The 23,699-nt window shown below is 37.9% G+C and overlaps 1 protein-coding gene across 1 annotated transcript in view; it reads right to left on the bottom strand.

The window, feature by feature from the left end:
• Positions 1-23,699, bottom strand: part of LOC139709485 (uncharacterized) — a 175,074-nt gene that overhangs the window by 116,625 nt on the left and 34,750 nt on the right. Inside the window, exon 4 of the mRNA XM_071621445.1 lies at positions 11,864-11,931. Coding sequence (XP_071477546.1) covers positions 11,864-11,931 — 68 coding nt within the window. The remainder of the gene's footprint in view (positions 1-11,863; positions 11,932-23,699) is intronic.

Genomic DNA, 23,699 nt, shown 5'->3' with positions numbered 1-23,699 from the left:
CCGCAATTGCGGTGCCAAGCAAGTGAGTGTAAACAGAACGAAAAAAATAATCCTGGGCCAAGCGACGGAGACGAAGTCCGACCCTCACTGACCAATCAGAAACGAGGTAATCAAGTGCTGCCGGTGCGTGCGTGTACGTGTACAGTGCACAGCGTAATTATGAATATTTATGTGGTTTGGAAAGTCCGGGGCTAAGAAATACGAGTGTAAAAAGGTCAGTTTTCTCCTTAGCCCCGGACAAGAGATAGTACGGGACTAATTGGCCAGTGTAAAAAGCTGAAAAAATTGGTACGGGACTAACGATAGTCCTGGGTCAGAGAAGTCCAGGGTTAAGAAACACAAGTGTAAAAAGCCCTCTAGTTTCCCCAAGTGTATATTCAGCATTATTATCTGAAGTAGTCCCATGCACCCATATATATAACTGTGATTCAATGTGAAATTGATGTTTCATGCTCATTGACCTGAAAAGAACCTCAAGTGTCAACACTGCAAAGAACCTGCTATATGTGCACAGCCGTTCAAATAAAGCAAAGTTCATTGTAAGAAGTAGCTGTTTCAGGCTGTCAACAGTATATTTGATTAATGGTGTATACACATATTTTTTAAAGGTCACATTTCTGGCAGTAAAGAAGCAAAGCAAATTTAAACAACTTTCTCCTACTGAGCAGAAGAAAGAAATCTGTGAAAACGTTAGCTAAACTAAACATGGTCTAGTCTTGATTCTAGTCATTGTGACTACATGTAAGGGCTTTTTACACTTGTAAATTTTTGCTTAGCCCCGGACCAACGGTGGGGCTAAGGGGGGGCCTTAGCCCCACCGTTGGTACGGGACTATCCTTAGCCCACTTTCTGTTTACACTCGTTTTTGCCAAAGTGGGCTAGCCCCACCGATAGTACGGTACTATCTGGCCCTGCAAAATAGCAGGGGTTAGCACCGCAATTGCGGTGCTAGCACCGCAATTGTGGTGCCAAGCAAGTGAGTGTAAACAGAACGAAAAAATAATCCGGGGCTAAGCGACGGAGACGAAGTCCGACCTCCACTGACCAATCAGAAACGAGGTAATCAAGTGCTGCCGGTGCGTGCGTGTACATGTACAGTGCACAGCGTAATCATGAATATTCATGTGGTTTGGAAAGTCCGGGGCTAAGAAATACGAGTGTAAAAAGGTCAGTTTTCTCCTTAGCCCCGGACAAGAGATAGTACGGGACTAATTGGCCAGTGTAAAAAGCTGAAAAAATTGGTACGGGACTAACGATAGTCCTGGGTCAGAGAAAGTCCGGGGTTAAGAAACACAAGTGTAAAAAGCCCTGTATATTCCTAGAAAGTCTCTAAAGCCCTTTTTACACTTGTGTTTCTTAACCCCAGACTTTCTCTGACCCAGGACTATCGCTAGTCCTGTACCAATTTTTTCAGCTTTTTACACTGGCCAATTAGTCCCGTACTATCTCTTGTCCGGGGCTATTACGAGAAAACTGACCTTTTTACACTCGTATTTCTTAGCCCCGGACTTTCCAAACCACATGAATATTCATGATTACGCTGTGCACTGTACACGTACACACACGCACCGGCAGCACTTGATTACCTTGTTTCTGATTGGTCAGTGGGGGTCGGACTTCGTCTCCATCGCTTAGCCCCGGATTATTTTTTTGTTCTGTTTACACTCACTTGCTTGGCACCGCAATTGCGGTGCTAGCACAATTTATTTCCACTTGAGTTCACAAACGTATGAAATAAACATACCTGAGTACAATTATTACAATTGTATTACAATTATAACTATACATACTGTGATACATACTACAATTAATTACTATACATACTATGATTGTGATGCATTGCACACACAAAACAGTACTATTAAAAGACCCACTATTCTCTGTCATCTACCAACAATACTGATTTATGAAATATGCTGTCATCACCACATATATCCCCTTCGTCCCACTGGTAGGGCTGCTCTGAGCTCCAGAGGTATGGAATTCCAACTGGACAAATAGTGCAAGGTTACTGGTATTTGCCCAACTTTAAAAATAAACCTCACCTATTGTGCACACACAGACATTCGCTGAAAATGACATCTCTATTTGTCAGCCTGTTGTTTTGACTGTAAGATTGGGGTGATATAACTTGTTTCTATCAGCCTAGGAATGCAAAGTCATGTGGTAAGACATGATTTACAGTATCAAAGCTTGTCTCAGATGAACTTGGATAGTTGCATCATATCTATTCTGGTGATTTCCCCCAAGAATCAACAAAACAAATAATGAAGATCTTCACTATTTCCGGGATTACATCTCTGCCCTGTCAAGAGGCCAGTATGCTACCATTTTTAAGCAGCAATGTGTCTGTAATGAACTATCACATTTTCATCACCACTGCAAAATTAAAAGTTTATACTATATGCAGCATTTATTTCACCAGTATATTTCACAAGTGGTTAGTTTAACGACTGAAAACTACATTGTTGGAATGAAAAAGAAGTATCGTGACTTTTTAAGAGAAAAAATAGAAAAAATATATCATAAACAAAGCGATATCCCAGCCATTTCAAAACTGATTTTCATCAAATAAACTCTGAATTCCTCTTAAATGCTCTTTAACACAGAGTATTGTGCAAAAAAGGTTAAAAGCTGAATCCTCATCTCAACCAATACTACACCATCCCATTAATTTCATGACTATGACTCACAAAAAGTCATAAAAATGAATTTGCCACAAAAACTGTTCACAATTTTTATTCCCATCTACTTTTTTAAAAGCATCCAAACTATTAAAATTACCTGCATATTTCTTAACTATTTTATGACTTCTGGGGAGTCGTCTACAGCTTTCTCACAATGGCAAGTAGTGAAAAATGATACTAATATATGATACATGTAAAAATAATATCAGATATTTTGAGATTAATAATAACCACATGGCTTCATGTAGCTGGAACAGGCAGATCAGATTATCATTACTGCTGGTTCCCGGGGTTCTTGCCCTCTACACACATAGACAAAAAAGCTTGACTTTTTAACATCGTTTTTAAAAGAATTCCCTTGCTAGGACAAAAACAGTTGGGCAATCATGTTCTATTGTTGCTGGGATTTGGTGACTAATCAGATTAGAAGAGAAAAAGAAAGAGGGTGCATCTAAAATGATACTCATTCTCTTTTCTTTCTGGTCCTGCCCACTCCTTAGTGTCTGCAGTCAAAGGCATGTGGTATTTGAGCAATGAGGAAGTTGTTTTGTTTTCCTTGGTGTGCTCCTACTTTAGCATGACAGACATTCACAGCTGCACCTTTGTGTACCAAGACCCTACAAATAGTAGGTAATGGTCATTCTCCTTGGGCTGTGGTCAGACAGATGTGTCTTGACTGGTAAATGAAGAAAGAAATCCTCTAAAGATCTAGAATCACACCCTGTTTCGTGATCACCCAAGATAGAACTGCCCTTGCACTGTACACAATGCTGTTTTCTGAACAAAATTACTTGATTGCCAGGCAACTCTGTTCTCATGACATTACATGTAGCTCTTTCCCACTGAGATTCTAAAGGGCTTTTTACACTTGCAAATTTTTGGTTAGTCTCGTACCAATGGTGGGGCTAAGGGGGGGCCTTAGTCCCACCGTTGGTACCGGACTTTCCTTAGCCCACTTTCTGTTTACACTTGTTTTTGCTAAAGTGGGCTAGTCCCACCGATAGTACCGTACTATCTGGCCCTGCAAAATAGCAGGGTTAGCAACGCAATTGCGGTGCCAAGCAAGCGAGTGTAAACAGAACGAAAAAATAATCCGGGGCTAAGCGACGGGACGAAGTCCGACCCCCCACTGACCAATCAGAAACGAGGTAATCAAGTGCTGCCGGTGCGTGCGTGTACAGTGCACAGCGTTATCATGAATATTCATGTGGTTTGGAAAGTATGGGACTAAGAAATACGAGTGTAAAAAGGTCAATTTTCTCCTTAGTCCCGGAAAAGAGCTTAGTACGGGACTTATTGGCGAGTGTAAAAAGCTGAAAAAATAGGTACGGGACTACCGATAGTCCTGGGTCAGAGAAAGTCCGGGGTTAAGAAACACAAGTGTAAAAAGGGCTTAAAAAACCTCTGTGGACTATGTAAACAGGATCTAGATCAGATTTCCTTGGGCAACGGCTTACAACGTGGGATGGAAGTAGGATTAAGCAATTTGTGTGTGTGTGTGTGTGTGTTGGCGTGACTAAACAAAAGTAGGATAATTACTATTGGTATATTAAGACAGATATGCACACTTGATTAAAATCACTGTATATGGCATTTAATCTCTTTCACAAAATTACCACCACCAAAACAACAACAAAAAGGCAACTCCAGTGTTGCTTACAAAGGAAAACTCTATTAACATGATAAAAGCTGCATATTTGTAAAACCCTATTCCCTTCTATGAAAATTGTTTGAATGTTTTAAGTTATTTCATTTTCACTTAGCTGTCTAATTCATTATGAGATGACCGAATTGACAAGCACATCCCAAACAAAACGTGGAACAGATCACATGTAGGCCTACATACAATGTACTGCAGGTCTTTTGTATATTCCATGATGGCATGATGCACAGGAACATTCTAAAGAGGAGAATGAATCTGGGTCTCGTGCTGGAATGCTCTGTGATATGGCTAGGAGTGGGTGTCAATGACTTAACATGCTGAACTGTATACCTGTCTCTTCTCAAACTGACATCCATATCTCAGCTGATGACATTTACAGAAGAAGACCATTGCTCCTTGCGCAACTCCTTGCATTGCAGACATGGTAGATGACTGCCTTAGCCTCATTCAAGGCAGCCTGAAATATCACTGCTGATGCATCCCAACCAGGAAAACAGAAAACTTATCATCATAGGTATTTAACTCTGTGGATCTTCTCAATTGACATTCTGTCAGGTGTACTAATGGTTTTGTTTTCTTCAAACTCTCTCTTTCTGTTTTTCAAATCATTTGACAGAAACCAGACACTTTCTCATCAGTACTGAATGAAATCACCATTTAAAGGCAGTGGAAAAGTTGACATACAGCACATCAAATATGATATAGTAATTAAGCTCAGATTCAAAGGATTAAATCCATTGGAGGAAAATGAAAAGAACTATATTACTCTTATCACAAACCAGAAGGGCACCATGGTAGTTATTTAGATGGACAGATAGACCTGGCTTATTGTGATAAAGTGTACCAATACCCTGGAAATCAAATTTGTGTACAGCTAGCATATACAGATATATATAAAAAACAGCCATATTTCACCTGTGATAGCCCCTGAAAGGATACATATTTTGATAAAAACAGATCATACATGTATCTTTATATACAATTTGGCACTTGAGCTCCATAAGTTCTGCTCTGTAAACACCGGTACTGATGTACATGTTCTAGCTATACTGAGTATACATACGTTTTTTATGAATAATAGACTACAGATGTGGTTGTCCGTTTGGAGAACAACAGTTCAATCATATATACCCTTTCCGAGAACAACAGTTTAATAATATAGTAGGCCTATATCTACCTACTATCAAATAGACTAAAGATGTGTTCGTCCTTTCAGAGAACAACAGTTTGATACATATCCTTTCAGAGAACAATAATGATATATATCTGTCCATGAAAGTTTCAGGTTTTCCCGAAATATCTTCACCAAGACTTGCAACTGTTACTTCATAGGCTAATCAAATTCAGTGAGCATTGCCAAAAGTGCACCTTAATCCCCAACTTCTGGGAAATGTTAAAAAATAAATAAAAACATCTTGATGAAGACTATCTGAACACTGATCCCCCTGGTAGAGCCAAGGCCAATAGGACCTAGATTTCTAAGAAATTTGGTTGGCACAAGGAGCGAGGGAGAGTCAAGTGCAGCCAGGAGCGGGTTGAGATGAGGATGATGCAGATGCCAGCTCCTGGTGGCATAACTCAGTCCTCCATGGTGTCATCTCATCACATAGTTTTCATCACAAGTGGCTCCCATCCTCCCCCTTTTAGACTTCATAAAAAGAGTTGGTTTATATCCCCTTGTAATATCCTTATTAATTTGAAATTTGAGATTTTGAATTTGAAACACTTCTGCACATTTCGAAGTAAGAACAGGAATGTTGCAAGTATTTTACCAATTCAAACATGAAGCCACTCAGTCCTGCTTATTCAGTCAACATATATCAGTCTACAAATGACTACACCAAAGAGATTATTAAAAACAAAAATGAATATGTACTTACATGAAATATCAGAATTAATTGGGATGCACATACATTTACGTAAGGTAGGCCTTCATGTATTTCCATTTATAGTGAATCCCTTGCTGCATCAAGTGTATTATGTGTGAAAAGGGAGGGGGCTATACATGGAAAGGTGTGTCAAATAATTTCTGTCTTTCATGCACGGAAAGTCGTTCAGACTGAATAACCTCTGAGGGTTTCGGTTTCATTATAAACTGGTTCTCCTCGGGTTTATCATGAAGAAGCAACACATGACATAAAATGAATTGGTAATATACACAAACATCTGTCTGTTCCATAGACTAGTTTTCATTATAGATGGCCAGCTGTGGGCCATGTGATGCTTAATTGATACTGAAGTAAAAAGTAATAACACAGGAACCCAAATAACTCTCCTGCTGACCCAGGGCAGTGGGTCACTTCAATACAATGGTATGCACTCCATGGATACAATGTCACAAGAGTAAGACAAACCATCATGTCTCATTAAAAAAATAAATAAAACTCACCTACCCTTGTATATATGGGGATATATTATAAATTTGTTTCATTATGCCATTGCCACTTGCCAATTCATGATATCTGCCTAATAAGTCAATTTAAATCAGTTAATGTTTCATTTGCGAGTAGTCCACACAATGACGATGCAAGATTGGTGATCCTCAATGTAGATACAGGCTGATAATTGAGGAATCAAAGATCACAAACTATTCTCTACACCTGATTAAAAAAGGGCAAGAATTACCAACTTGTTGATATGTTTGTTCTCTTGGTAGAAAAGGTCAATCACTTTTATGATTATGAATGCAACAAAATTGATTTCCTGAATATATTATTTCTATGGCAATTAATCCCATCTCCACTCTGTAATGAGATAAAGATGAAGATCCACGAAAGCTTTGGTTGTAAGGCACAGTTGGGACAGCAAGATGATGCAGTACTTCTGCTTCTGATTTAAAAGATTTCACAAAGACTAGAACCAGATGGAAATACACGAAAATGTTTGATCATACTAAGCCTGAATATGGCAGGCTGAAAATGGTGAGTGAAATGGCAGCTGGCTTGATGGGGGATGACAGCAGAGAATGCCCATCTCTGGCAGATAGGGGGAGGCTGACCTACAAAGTATGTCAGCGACAAATCTACCCAATCACTGATCTGCTTCCGAAGTCTAGAACGGAACGCTTAACTTCGGAATGCATTGTTTTTTCTGTTACATTCCTGATCTAGATTTCTCACTGGCAAAAGAAAGCCAGTTTAGTCTCCAATCCAATGACAAATGTCAGTATTCATGCATGAAGCATTAGAAAGGACATATCTTCCGGATGGCACTTGTCACTTCATATTGAAATGAAGTTCAACAACCTATCGACGTCTGACAGCTGATTTTGATGTATATTTTTGACGTAATGTTGTGAGCATCACCATGACAAAATCAGGAAACAATATTTCTGCCAGAGCGATCATGCATCTACTGGGGATAAACAAGAAATAGACAGAATCACTCACGGAGATGTTATGATTTTATTACCATTATTATCATCATCACCCTCAACTTTTTTTTTTCTTTTCTTTTTTTTTCCTTTTCTTATTTTAGTCATTGGCACAGACTAGTTATTATCATCATCACTTCATCTTGGGATTTTACAGTTTTGGATTTATGATGCCATAGCTAATGATATTTGATATATGTTATTCATGAACTGTTATATATGCTTCCTTTCCTTTCTTATTCTTTTTCTTTCTTTCTTCTCTCTACCGCTGATCCTCCCTTTATATATACTTCTTTTTTTTTCCTGGCAAGTTGACGTACAACTATAATGATTATATTTGTTAACATTTTTATATTTCAGAATCTGGGAAATGACTTTGTGCAATATTGGTGGACTTAGAAAGAAATTTATATGATAGGATGATATAATCACTGATATCGTTTCTGTATGTGTTGATTTGTTTGCTGTGTTGTATTTCAGTGCGAGTTGGTTTGGGTTTCAGTTTATTACGGGCTGACGGGGGGCTGATATTGGGAAGTAACAACAGGGAAGCTTTTTAAAGTTTTTAACATCATGCCAATGGAGTCCGTTTTTATGCAACGTTTTTATACAATTGTTCTTTTAAGTTTAATTTTGCATACATGTCCGGTTATTTATTTATTTGTCAAGTGCTATTCCGTGTTGTTCTTTTTTATGTATATATTGTATTTGTTATGCTTTGACATTTATATGTGAAAATCCCACGATGAGTTTCCTGTAATGCTTTTTATTGGACGAATAAAAATGAATTGACTTGAATTGAATTGAATTGAATTCACAATCAGACTGTGAACTATCAGACAATGAAGTGTGGATATATATCATCTGATCTGGTGTCAAAGGAGACTTACTGGTCCTCAGTCATTTTGAGTTGTTTCTATCAGTCACTAATTAGCAGTGAAGAACTATTTTCAATATCCATGATGAGTCCTCATCATGAAGTGAATCAGCCAAGAGATAGAGAGAAATTAATGCTCATTAGTACTATGAACATATGGGCCTCTAACTTAACCTGTCTTTCAGGAAAGGTTACTGTATAACTACATTCATCATAAGGGTTAAATTTTTCGCAAATTTCAGGAATCACTGTTGGATCGTGACTGTAGTGCATTTATGATAGTGTTTGTGTCAATTTGCAAAAATGTCTGTTACCTCTTCATTCGCAAAAATATCTGTATGCGAAAATGACAGCTTATACAATATTCTCATACATGTAGTTGTAATACAAAACACACCCAGTAACTATAATGAAATGTGTTTGTTATTCTAAGTCACATTATAAAAGTTTTTGCAGATGAGTATGCACAAATTAAAACTTCTACATCTTTACCTGTATTCTGACTACAAACCAAAACAAATTTCTTTTGTCATTGTTCTGTTAAAAAAAAAATCTCACTCACTAATATTATTCACTCATCATCTTGCACACTATTGAACAGTGAGTTTGATACGTGGTTAAACAATTCCAGTCAAGCCAATCACTAAACATGAGCTACCCACTCAGTCTGGCTACATGTAGCTGTCTGACTGTCTGTCTGTCTGACCATCTGTCTGCTGCGTATTCATTCAAATCGATCATTGGAACCATGAATCTTCCTCAACCATCCCTCTCAGTTTTACAGATATATATGAATATATATCTCTGATGAGACGCATGCCACAATATACCGGGTAGACTGTCTCTTTATCTCTCTCTCTCTCTCTTGACGACAGACTTGCTGGAGTCCCACTCCCTGCGGTGCGAGAATCTTCTGCCTGACCTGTCGTGTTTTCGCTCCTCTCATTGATGGAATTCATCCAAGCGATTTCTCTGCGCCCAGGGGGAAACAATTCCATTTTGAAAGCAATCAAACACCTGAGCACCCATGTGGCCCAACCAGAACATGACGCCAAAGGCAGCCAAGTTCACATGCAATAACACAACAGGATTGTCACTTGTACAGTTGTATGTCTGGGTGTGGTCAAACGACCTCAGTAATAAACCGCAAAAAAAAAAAGTGGTTGACCTTAATTTCAGAGAAAGAACAGCAGTGCATGTCCACATGTTTTGAGGCTCTAATTGCCCAATACATGTGTTCATTCTATTAGCATACAGATGGGTGCATGGAGCATCTCCTCATTTGTGTTACATGGAATATCTTCATATTCATCTCACCTTTAACACCTTTCCGTACCCCAAATGTACCTCCACTCTAAACAATCGTATTATTTCCTACTTTGACACAACACCTTCTTCGCTCGTGACAAGAGCTTTGCTTTATACTAGTAATTCTTTCAATGAATCGTCAGGTACCTTTGCTGATCACATATTGATTTGAGCAGAAAAACAACACAAAATGATAACTCTCCCTTGTGGTATTCACAGACCTGTCCAGACTGCGGAATTGTCATTTATAGATCACCCCTGCAGAAATTTGCTTCTCTTGCATTCCCTCAAAGTACAGGTGCATTCCATCACATTCACGAACATTAGATTTGATGAGACACTATTGCACAGCTTACAATTACAGAGTCAATCTCTCTAAACTTTTATCCCATTTTCATAGGAGGGCCTCACCACAATATGGTAGACGTAACATAATGGACTTAATTTTGTAGTTTCGTACCATCTCACGTCAGAGAAGCTCAAAAAACCTTAAGGAATTAGGCTTTCAACATAATCATGATTTAAAAGATTGAGACGAAAATGGATTTTATTATTTGGACAATGATTGTTGCAGTCAAATTCACTTGTTCTGTCATTTTTCTGCGGTTCTCTTCATATCAAAGTGCATTTAATCTGGTCCCAGCACAAGTGCAGGCAGGCCAGCATCACATTTCCTTTTTAAGACCTTTTGCCCATCTTTCAGAGCCGAGGTCGAGCCCTTGATCTTTCATGTATCCATCCTGACCCCTGTCCAGAACTTCCAACACCCAGCATCGAGCAAGACCAAAATAGACTGACCACCTCTTAACTTCACAGTAACTGAGCCAAGTCTTGCCTTTTTATGGCTTGGAGTTCAACGTCAATCTGTCTGTAATCTCCGATGGTGATCAGATATTTCTCTGCCTGAGATGTGGTCATTTATATAAAGGCATCCGTACTGGATGTCCCTCGGCAACATTTCCCTTCTCCGCTTCCAATATTTGGGCCAATGTCACCCAGCGCTGCAGTGTAGCATTAGAGGAATTTCCTATTCCCCTTGGAGCAGGTCCCAACCGGCTAACTGGCTTTAAGAGTCCTAATTTTCCCCTTCCTAGCTTTCTACGATATCTTTCTTTCTTTCTCTTTTTTAAAAACATCTAAAAAAATGACATATCCAAAGAAAACTCAGCACCATTCTCACCCACCGGCTTTTGTACGAAGAAAACAAAACTATTCCCCCTGCTGATGCCTGAAGTGAACACAGGAAATGTGGATATTCATACTGCCCTCTTTTATGTCAGGAAGACAAGCTTGGATCTATATAAAAATCCAGACGCGGTGTGAGCTTATCAGGCACAACAAAGAGACAGTGAGCCACAAACTACAGCACAAAGTTGAAGTTGAATGACACATGATACTAACGACATCCTTCTTTGAAGGGAATTTCCACCCATCACTCTTTGATGCTTGTTAAAGACTGTGCTCAACAAATCAATGTTTTTTTTTATGGAAGTTCTGTATACAAATTTGTTTGATATTTCAATGACTTTGCATGTGAGTTTCTATTGGTATATTTTATCAGAACAGATCATATAATAAATTTGATTAATGGTTTCAATAGGATATATTAGATCTTTATACTTTTATATTCCTCACGTCACAATCATGAATTTATAAAAATCACTCTTTGATGCTTGTTAAAGACTGTGTTCAACAAATCAATGTTTTTGTTGTTGTTTTTTATGGAAGTCCTGTATAAAAATTTGTTTGATATTTCAATGACTTTGCATGTGAGTTTCTATTGGTATATTTTATCAGAACAGATCATATAATAAATTTGATTAATAGTTTCAATAGGATATATTAGATCTTACTTTTCCATTCCTCACGTCATGATCATGAACTTATAAAAATGCAGTTCATAAAGGTACTTGCACATGCACAAATTCAGGATGAATGAAAGCAGTGAAACTCACCTGGAAAAGCTGCTTAAGAGAAAAGAGTGCCCTGCGAAGCTCCCTTCCTGTTGAACTCAGCAGCTTTTCTGTAGAAAAACAATCAAAAGAAATTTGACAGGTTGATTTAGAATCACCGGCAAACAAAGTATCACAGAGTTTGATGTCCTCTTTGTACGCTCTACTCTCATTAACAAAACAAAACAAAACAAACAAAACAAAACAAAACAAAATGTCTGGTAGGATGTGTGCCATCCAGACTGAGACAAGAATGGCAATTAGCTTTTAACAGAAAAAAAAATTCACATAACAATTCCTTTTCAGTGAGTAAAAAAGAATGACAATTGTTGCTGCAAAAAATATATATATAGGCCTATTGTCCTGTTCACTGTTTCTCTGTGTGATGTACAGATATTCAAGAAGGATTCACAAGATAACAAGATTACGAGATGCCCGTTTCCCTGTCAACATGGTTGAAAACACACACACATTTCCGTTGCCTGCAATTACCTACACTGTACTCTAGAGAGTTTACTTGCAGAATCTCTAGTACACATTTACCTTCTTACTTTAAGAAACTCCTTTAGAAATAGGATAATTGAAATTACCACAAAAATTATAAATGAATTGAAAAACAAATGAATGAAATGAGCACTCTGTGATAATGACCTGCACGATTTTAAAAACAATAACTTTCTCTTTACATCCATGGTATTTCAGAGCAAAGAAACTTCCATTTGAATCATTCTTTATTGAAATTGTCATGTAACGGTCAATGATTATTAAACACAAATAGATTTGTCATGATGAAAACTGGCTGATCAGCTACTGTATAACTCACTACATTTCTCAATCTCCACAGACCTTAAAGGTTGAAATACAACCAAAGCCTACACATTTAACTTGAGCCACTCCCGAAGATGGAATTCAATCACTACAATATCAATCACAAGCCAAATAAAATTGAATTAAAGCTTATTAATATTAGGAACTGAAACAGATAGTTTACTTCGTTCAAACAGTCTTCAACATACTGGATGCATTCCAGTTTACATTCTGTTGTGTCTGTATATCTAGTCAATGTCTAGTCTGTTTGTGCAAATTTGATTTCAAACTGTGTCAAAGGGAAATTCAATTTTGCGATCAATTTCTGGCTAATATGCATGTTTTCACCTCACCAAACTGACAACATTGCATGACACACATGTTATGAATCATACAATCATATACAGGCCTGTGTACAACTGGCTGAGGTGGCACTATCCTCTTCTCTCTCCCTCTATCTATCTATCTATCTATTTACATGTATCTCTATCTATTTATCTGTCTGTCTATCTATCTACTACGCCATACATTTCACAAGTCTAAATTTTCGCAAATCGGGACTTCCCGACAATTTCGCGAGTGGTTTAATTTGCAATCGTGGAGTCCTGTACTGAACGCAGAAATGTATGTATACGCATACGTCACATTCATATCGGCATAAGAGTCAATATTTTCGCATGTTTTTAATTTCTCAAATAGCAGCCTACTCGCGAAATTCACGAAAATAAAAACCTCGCAAAATATTCGGCGTATACAGTATCTATCTCTCTGTCTGGCACATGAGAATGCATAGATCTGCAGTGTCACAAATCTGATCTATCAACATTTGCAGTATTCATGTCATTTTGTTGAATATAATGTACATCAGCTTTAATATATACATTTTTGTATGCAACTGAATTCCTATCCAATCACTTGTGAGGCTTTTCCTCTTTGTGAACCCCAAGTAAAAATAACATCTCTGTGAGTTTGGATATGACCGAATTCTGCATCTCGTGGTGTGGTGGGGTGTAGTCTTTAAGAGAACTCTGTCATGGTGTAACTTGGAATTGAAAGCTTCTCAAATGATTTTACTATACAAAGTATCTAGACATTGCAGTATTCACAACCAAAATATATACCATTACACCGGTCACTGAGCTTCCAGAATTTCTAAACACTACCACTGCTCATGCAATTGCCATGGTGTTCTTTATCTTAGAATTTATTTTACTTTATGTCATCTATGCATTATATATCTTCTTTACTTTTGCAATAACGCATATAATGCATCTCCCTAATTCTTTCAGTTTTTCGAAAATTTGCACAGGCACGCCAAACTTGGCTGTAAAAATTTGTGGAAAGTACACATGGTTGGGAATAATGCAGACATAGTATGTATCTACTGGGTGGTAGAGAGTAAGTGTAAGCTCATAAAGGAACTTTTTCCCATAGCTCAAGTTATGAGCACTTCTTCTGTGACATCCACAGGGGTGTGGGCTGGTCTTTAAAAAAAAAAAGCATTCAAAAATTCACGCTTTATATACTTCTTCCTCTTATCACGGACAAGAAAACTTCGCATGCCATATCACACATCTCAACAGCGACTTTTGACCTCAATTCTTTTTATCTCCAGCACTGCATACAATTTGTAGAACAACATTTTGCTTGCTCCCTCACCCTGCAATTGTGCAGAAGTGAGGAAAACGTGGATAAGGAAGAAGTGCATAAATAAACATGAGTTTTACATACATTGTACTAGATTGCCCCCGGATGTCAAGGAGCAATTTTATCAGTATGTTGTATTTCAGGTATCCTGAAACCTACTTTAGATTTACATCCTGTATGATGCGCACCTGACAAAATTCTAATTTGATTGGTCAAAGTACATTTATCATCAGCTAGTATTAGCAATAAAGATCTATACTTTCAAGACAAAAAAAAAAATTGGTTCAGAATGCTTTGATAGTTGGTTACACAGTAACTCAAACAGTTATAACCATGCAAACCTGCTATTAACACAAAGTGTAATTTTACATATTTTTTTTTTTGCAAAACACTGATTAATGCTGATAAAGATGCCTAAACACGCAAATACACACACAAACTTGATTTGCCACTACATGTATTTTATAGTTCAGAGAATGCACAAGCTTTGAATATCACAGAAGTATGTGATCCAAAACAGACCACAAAAAAAAAGTATGTGATCCAAAAAAGACAATGTACATTATGGTAATGCATGCATACATTACAATTGTACTTGTAGGTATCCACCACTCCTTGGTCATGACATGTATCAAGCAGGGTTTTCATAATTACACTGACCTTTAGATCAACTTTTGTTTATTACAACATGTATGTTTATAGCAATAAAATATAGTTACTCGCAAAGGTACTAAAAAATGAAAATTCTGAAATGTACGTTCCGACTTAACTTCAAAACCAAGACCTACTTCAAGATAGTATACGCATGTTGTACTATATTTCATTTGGGACACACACACACACACACACACACACAAATCAGCCCTCAGTATTAATATGTTAGAAATCAAATGAGTATCATACCTGGAAATGGCAAACTGCATCAAATGTCAGCGTTCAAATCAATTTCATTACCCTTGCAAATGGCACACACAGTGGACTTCAACTCAAGATTGACAAAACACATTACATACATTGGAAACTGGAACTGAATGCATAAACCATACGCACACACAAGGTTGCATGCAGATCATCGTTACGCTAGATTGGAAATCTGGGTTACAACACTAATCGACTTTGATACATGATGTACGCTAGCATACTCAGAAAGTAACTCAAAGACATTTCACTTCAGAACTCTCTGGAAGAAATTGGTGACCTCCAAAACCATATTTAAAAATACCCTACCTGGGAGATCCTTCCCTTTCACGTTTCTGAAATGGTCAATCATGATTTTTTTTTTCCTTAGCTTGCTCTCTCCTTCCTTCAGTCAGTCATATTCCACAATAAAAGGACACAGATAGGCAACAAGGGAACCACAAGGAACACGCAGCGCGACTGTGTTGATAGGTCCGCGGCCAGCCAGTATCCACACGCACAGGTTCAAACTAATCGGCACCGGATAATCCAACGAGACGAGGGCGAGACAATCGGTGGGTACAGATTCTTCCTGAGTCACGGGGAGCGCAATGGCAGATGAGGTGCCTCAACGCCAGCAATAATATATCTACAATACTATGGAGGTAAATTCCACTTTCCCTCCGTTAAAACAACTGGGGAGGGGGGTAAAATTGATCTGGTACAGCAGAGATGGTACAAAGAGGAAGAGAGGAGTTATGTACAATGTAGCACAAATCACAGTAAATGACTGACATGCCGATTGTGTTGGCAGGGGGATAGCTTCGCTGGGCCGGCGGACTCCCCTTAAGTCACTGCATCCTGTCGTGACGAAATCATTGCGTCGTCGAGAAATCTCTTTCTCAGGCGGGCGGGAGGCGATTTCGGGAGCCGGCTCTCCGTTGTCGTTGCTGTTTTGTTTCACCCTCCCTGCTACACCCCCTACCAACAGAAAACTTTCTGAGAGTTGGAACCGACAGGGTAAGAGAAGGGAAAGGATGAGCCCCTATTTCACGCTGTGAGCGTTGTGGTTTCGACCCCCGTACTGAGCATGTGCATTAGGGTGCACAGTGGAGAGCAATAGCTAGCTAGTCTCGCTGTTCATATCAAATATAGGCCTTGTATCATTTTTTTCTCAATCCAATTCAAAGACTATCAAATCTCAAAATTCTCATGAATGAAAACAAATTGAGGTCAAGTAAACATTCAAAACTGCATCAGTTCATTGGACTTCTTCACTCATTCTTCTACAACGGCCCCTTCTTTTTCATCAGTTGATTGTTGTGAGCTTTAAGAACAACAGCTTTCTCATTTGTATAGACAGAATTGTGATAAAGAGGACAAAACTACAAACATTTTTTTTTCGAGATGAGAAGACAGAGCAAAGACCCAGGACCTGGCTTGAAAGAGAGAATAACATCCTGTGTATGTTGTGTATGTGTCATGTTAGGCCTCCTGCATAATTGATTAAGTGGGATAGCAGAGAAAAGGTATGATGTACCAGACTAGGTACTTTCACTGCATCAACTGTACACTCTGGATGGAGAGGATGGGGGAGGAGGGGGGGGGGGGGGGGGTATGACCAGCATTAGGAATGTGAATTCCAAAGATAGTTGGATGGAGGACAGTGCAGAGAATAACATAGGAATCAATCCCAGTCCCTGTTCACATCACAAAGTAAACTCATCACCAGTTGGCACTCCAGATAATGATGTCACAGCCTTTATACTTTTAAATCATACACATTGACCTTGGGGTGAACCCCAAACTTCAAGCAGCTAGTTTGACATACCCTGCATGACATGGCACATATCACACTAAATAGAGCATGATATCCATAACAAACATTATACATGCAAACTATAGCTGGGATGATGTCATGATGTCTCACGAGTCTTCCACTGATTTCTGCAAACATCTTCAGTACATGTATATTTCCTTCACAAAATCATTATCGAAAGATATGACCTCATTCACATCAAGTTACTCCAGAGTTGTATAGATTTTTACAATGACTTCCCATAGTTGACTTTTAATCAAATAGGGGAATACAGCTGCTGAATTATTTATAAATCTATGCTCTTTCTCCTTAATTTTTCTTCATAATTGAATGTGGGTGAGTCAATGTAGATCACACTGCATAAATACCTGGGACAACATTCTTCAGTCCTACTTCTTTGGTTAAAGAAAAAAAGGAAATCACATCAAGTATATCATCATTTGACTTTTCCATCACTCCCAACTCACTGTGAATTTGATGCTGTCTGTATGACAATCAAAAAATACATATAAAATTTGCAGGGTACTGCAACACCCAAGCCTCTTGTTCTCAGGGGCTACCAAACTTCGATGCTGGACAAGTAAAAGGCTAAAAGATTTGTCAAACACTAGTAGAAACAGGATCATCTATTATAACAAACCTACATAGCCACAAGAAACAATCCCCTAGAATTAAAAAAACAAAACAAAAACAAGAACTAAACAGAGACTGATCAAAACTAAGAGCTGGAGGGCATTTCATGAAGCATTTTGTCAGATATTTTTTTCTGACATATTAGCCCTCAGCCAATCATACATTATATGCAAAGATTAAACAGTTTGTCAGACAAAACACCCAACAAAAGGTTTCATGAACTACCCCCTTGATACCAAAATTGCTGCAGCTGTGCAACATACTACTAAAAATATATACAAACAGAGATGACTAGTATGTATTGCTTTGTTGGGGATAGTTAGTCATTTGTTAATTTTCCCATTAATTGTAATCCACTTTATGATTAATTTTAAGAGAATTGTAGCATCTTGCTCTGATCATAAATAGGGCAGTTTCGTCACACTTCAGCATGGTGCCATGTATTATCACATGATGAGATTATCTGTACAATGTGAAAGGGGACGCCTTGCCTATGGATGCTACCAGCGTGCACTGAGAAGCTTGCCCTGTGTGTATCCTGGACTCGGAGGTGTGTGTGCGAATCCACTACGATCCTTTGATGGCACGCAGGCCACTTTCCGCATCACCTAAATATACGTTGTGACGCATCCGCCCAGCGATGGGGCAAAGACAAAGTGTAACATGCGTCATCACAGCCGGACCATGTTGAGATTCCATTGTCTATTGAAAAGACTCGGGAATTTCATATGATTTCAAGAGCTGCACAAGTATTTTCGATGTATTTCTGAGGGGTTTACTACTTTCCGGCAGAACCATGGACTTCCATAACCCTAAATGAAAGACAGTTCATGGGAGAGGTAGCATCTAGGCTTAAATACCAGGCTGAGTGCAAAGTCCGATGACCTTTTGGCATTAATCATAAATTACTTGTCCAAGTCTAATTCATTTGCATTCAGTTACATTGAAAGTGCTCAGAGGAGATGCCTACAGGTCAACCATGCAAACTCCCATCACCTATGACAGCCATATCACTCTGGCATCATTCATTCGTACTTGGGAACTTGCTTGTAGAAGCAACAAACTGCTACCAACCTCCGTACTACAAATCTTGGACTGGCAAGGTCAATGAAAAAACAGATGCTTAATCAAATATTGACAAGTAATATGTATGCTCAATTGGGAAATCAAATTTTCAAACACACACAAAACACACACACACAAAAAAAAAATTGGGCACTGCAATGCATTGACATGTGACAATACATTTCCGTGTAACAATCATAATTATGCTACAAACCAGTATCATCTACATGTGATACTCGTATCCCAATGTGTAAAGTTCAATGACCTTTGACATTATTGGGATTGGCTCACTCCAGCTGTCACCAGTAATTTTTCTTTGCACAACTCATCCACTCAGAATAAATTGATACAATGTTACTGAGTAATTGCACAACTATTTGACATTCATGAATCAAGTCCTGCCTGAGATAAGAGCCATCATTATGATCATGCACATGTACAGCAAGACCAAAGGTTGAATTACATTAATGTGGATATCAAAAATGTCTTCACATGCGCTATGAGAAGCAGCATCAATGTTATACAAAAGTGTTTGCTTTCAGCCCTTTACTGCATACTTCTGAGGACTTGTCAGCCTTTACACATGGTGTACTTGTAATAATTGCTCAAATGAAATAGTCACTCTCTTGTTACACACCTCCCCCCCCCCCTTTCCACACACACATAAACAATAACAAAGCAAAATCCACAATAACAACTGCAAACAAACATTCACCACAATTTCAGTTTCCATATCTCTAGATTTCTTCTGAGTCATGTTTCTTGTTTTGTTCTGCTTTTTGTTTCTCCTCCTTTTTTTTCCAAAGCTGTGGCAATATTTTCTACAGTCCTACTGTCCAACTGACATCAATGGTATGACACCTTGAGTTTGATACCAATCAAATATGTGCACCTATTCTTTGATATCAGACATGGTTTGCAAACAGTGAAGTTTTAATTGTGTGTTATGTCTGCCTACATGTTTCTACATTGTACATGTAGTGTCTGAAGTTCTAGTCTGAATGAGGCAAAAAGCATGAACACCTTAAACTCCTTAAAAAAAACACACACACACACACAAAAGAAAGATAAATCGAATGTACAAATATTGTTGCCTGTAATACCCTAATAAGCAGAGATAAATAACTTGTAGGTTACAGGACAGAGCTCAGCTCCAACTTTTTTCCACTAGTTGGCCCGAGGGGGTCACTAAAATCTTGTAATCTGAAATTTTGGTGGCCCGAAAAGAAGTGAAGTGACCTGCGATAAAAAAAACACAGCAATCTACTTTATATCTTTGTTAGGCAACAAAAGATAGTCATTTTCAAAATTTGGTAGCCCAACATCCAATTTTAGTGGCCCCAGGCCACTGGGCCACTGCTATGTTGAGCCCTGTAGGATATGCAACAGCACAGCACAGAGGCATGAAAAGTAGGTCATTTGCATTTAACCAAAATATGACACTGTCAATAGCTAGAGAGAATCATTAAACAAAATGGCTGCTTACAACCCTGCATTTAAGAACATGTTGGCAGAATAATATGCTTTTTGGCAAGGCACTCACTCTGCAAACATAGAGTTATATTTGACAAAGTTATCACATTTTTTCAAATCTCAATACACAAGCATGACTGCATGACTGCATGAACTTGAATAGTTAAGTCTGGAAACCGAGACTAGCGAGAGCTGGCAAACCAATTGAACTACATCTCAAGATGGTAGGTCTGGAGATGTCATCCAGTTGATTAATGCGGCAATTCAATCCTCAATTCGATGCGCAATGGCCCTGTAATGGATAGGAGAATACCCTTGATTTGTGGTATAAAGTCCTTATGGCAGATGTTATTAATGTGCCATTTCTAAATCTTTTATTTTTTAAGATATAAAATTATTCTTCATAAATGGATAAAAGTGATAAGTGTTATCTACTTTTCTCTCAAAAAAATACACATACATAGATAGACACATGTTTACACTATTGATATCCATACACAAAATATTGTATACAGTAAGTAAATACAGTACCTTTGTATGTACGTACAGTACATGCAATGTTGTATCATTGCAGCTATACGTATACTCTCTTACACAGTATAATGCATAGTCATCAATAATGCCTCAAATATACCAAAAATTGGTCACTTACATTGTATAGCCAATGACAATAAATCTTTGAGGTAGGGCATCAAAAAAAAAAATTAGGGCAATAAATATCTTATTCATCATCAAATACACTCACTGCTTACAGGTGTACATTGTTTTCCTTTCAATCTTCAACTTGTTTTGTTTGATCAAATATTGAGATTTGTACATCAATTTATATCCATAACACTGACATGTGCAATAAACATGAGGAAAAATCACATGTGAATCACTGTAAATTTTACCATAAAAAGAAAAAAATATATAATTGACAATTACTAATCAAAAGAAACAATTGAGCACCATAATGAATTGATGCATCTCTTTTTTGGTGATTTGTGCCATTCCTGTTGTTTCCACACAAAAAAAAAAAAAACTTCCTAAGGTGTTTTATTCTTAGTCTCTTCTGGTTGCCATGAGTGAGTTTATGTGATATATCGCCATCTGTACGTGACGAGGAAAGCGAAAAATGGAAAGTGATGGAAGAGAAGAACTGAGCCGAGTTTCTGCATGGTGTTGAACCGCATCGCACGCTTTTAACGGGTCATTAAAGGAAATCATCTATATCCTTCCTCTGAAGGAGCAGAGTTTAATGACACGGGTCCTGCCTGGCGCTCGCTCTTGGCTGGTGAGAATGTAAGCCTCTTGTCCTTACACGCCCCCAGATCGCTGCAGCCCCCCTCACCGTTCCATTCTACTCAGGGATTCAAAGCAAAGTGCACCCTCTAGTGTTAATACACAAGACAGTGAACTGAGATTTTCTGATACCTCAATTAAGTATAAATACAGGCATAAATATCACATAGGCAATATGATGGTGGAAGATATTCACATACCTTTCCTCAAAACTCATACAAATTGTATCCGTTTACGCGATAACTCAAGACTGGATCGAGCAAATTTCAATGAACTTTGTGGAAGGATGATGTATGATGGTATCATGAGTGCCTGATTTGACATAACAGAGAAAAAAAAAAAACCTGTTAAAATCATCAACATTTTGCATTAAACATCATGACTGCTCATGAAAGAAATTCAAGTTTTTCTATGCACATGTCAATCATCATCATCATCACTTTATTCATTTTTCATGTTATCTTTTTTCAATCTATTTTTCCTTTGTCCTTTTATTTTATCTCTTCATTTTCTTCTTTTTAATAGGAAGAGAGAACTGCACAACAGTGACAACGGCAAGAAAAAAGGACAAATGATATGAGAAATATTAATGAAATTAATTTGCCGAAAATGTTACAAAGAGGGCACAGGAAATATGTGATCACTCTTGAATCTTTTAAGCCTTGCTCAAAGATTAAGACATGATCTTCTTTCATGAACACAAACACATCTACAATGCTAAAAAATAAAAAATGTAAGATGAATATCTTGTTAACTGCAGTGTTGCAAGTTCATTATTAGATACATCTCTCAAATTCCAACAGGACTTTTACGTACATATTGGATGGGACACTTTCAGGTCCTTTTAAGTCAATGTCATGTGGAAAATTTTCAAGAATTAAATCACTAAAAATGTTGCCAACAGCTAACACAGCAATGAAATGACAGGCTAAATGATCTATATTTTAACTTTCTTGCCTTCTTGTAGAATGCACATTAAGCTTCTATCTTGGCTGAATTGCCACTTATTGTCACTGAAGCCAGGCCTTTCAATTCTAAAACAGCTCTGTGATCAATTATTACAATATGTGCATAACAATTTCATCAAAAATTATCATTTTGTAAACTTCGTAGTTCATTGCTGTCACTTTTGCAAAAGTGGGAATGATTTCGCATGACTGTGGATTCAATTGAGATCTTTAGTGTGTCATATGGGTTAAAAAAACAAACAATTTTACACAGAATGGAGCTTGACAACATTCGTTCAAAATGTGCCCCTAATATGGTAAAAAGGGAACTCTTAAATGGTACCAATGATATTTATAACCAAGTCATAATTGAATGAATGTTACATTGCTATTTAACCATTATCAGCAGCCTAACAAAAACAAAATCCAATATCATGCTCCAAATACCTCATGCTATTATACACAATTCAATGTCGGGGAAAAATCATTTGAAAAAAAAAGAAGAAGAAAGAAATACTGTGTATGAGCAGCCATTGTACTACTGTATACATGCAATGACTCAAATAATTCTCACAAAATGTTGGCCTTTTGTCATTTTTTGATAGTATTAACCTCTGTGTTATCTGTGTACCTTCTGATTTACATGAATAGTATTTGACTCCATCAGCAACAATAATGACCTAAATAATGGTAGTTAACACTTCCCACGCTATGGATATCCTGCCCAAGCCCTTCTATTCTAAAAAACGACCAGAACAAGGTGAAGCACAAATTGATTTGCACAGCTACATATTGCTGTGAGTACACAGTAACTACAACCTGTAGTCTCAAACCACAAACCTAATAATTTATGATAACTGACCAAAAGTCAAATTTTCTACACCACAGATTTGCAAATAGCATTGTACAAGAGTCTATGTATAGCAACAACGGGATTGAAGTTGAATTTCATTGTACAAAACCTCATCAAAGTCTAGTCATCAAATGCGAACTTTGGCATTGAGGCTATCATTGGGATTGCCTAATTGAGGTCTATCCCTGCAGGCTAGTTGACTTTACCCCTGATCTGCCTGAGCAAATTATTGATTCTAACATTCCATATCATGAAAAGGGGGATGTATCAGCTCATCTCTCCCTCTCTCCCCCTCTCTTTCCTTCTCCCTCTCCCTCTCTCCTTCTCTCCTACATGAGCAAATATGCATAGCAACATTGGTAGTCTCCTCTTCAGGACCCTCCGACATATTTGTACACAATTGTACATCTGGGT

This window comes from Diadema antillarum, unplaced genomic scaffold, assembly GCF_040938485.1.
Source record: "Diadema antillarum isolate AM-2024a unplaced genomic scaffold, OU_Dant_1.0 seq00001438_RagTag, whole genome shotgun sequence".
Taxonomy (NCBI): Eukaryota; Metazoa; Echinodermata; class Echinoidea; order Diadematoida; family Diadematidae; genus Diadema; species Diadema antillarum.
This window is presented reverse-complemented; position numbering and strand designations above follow the sequence as displayed.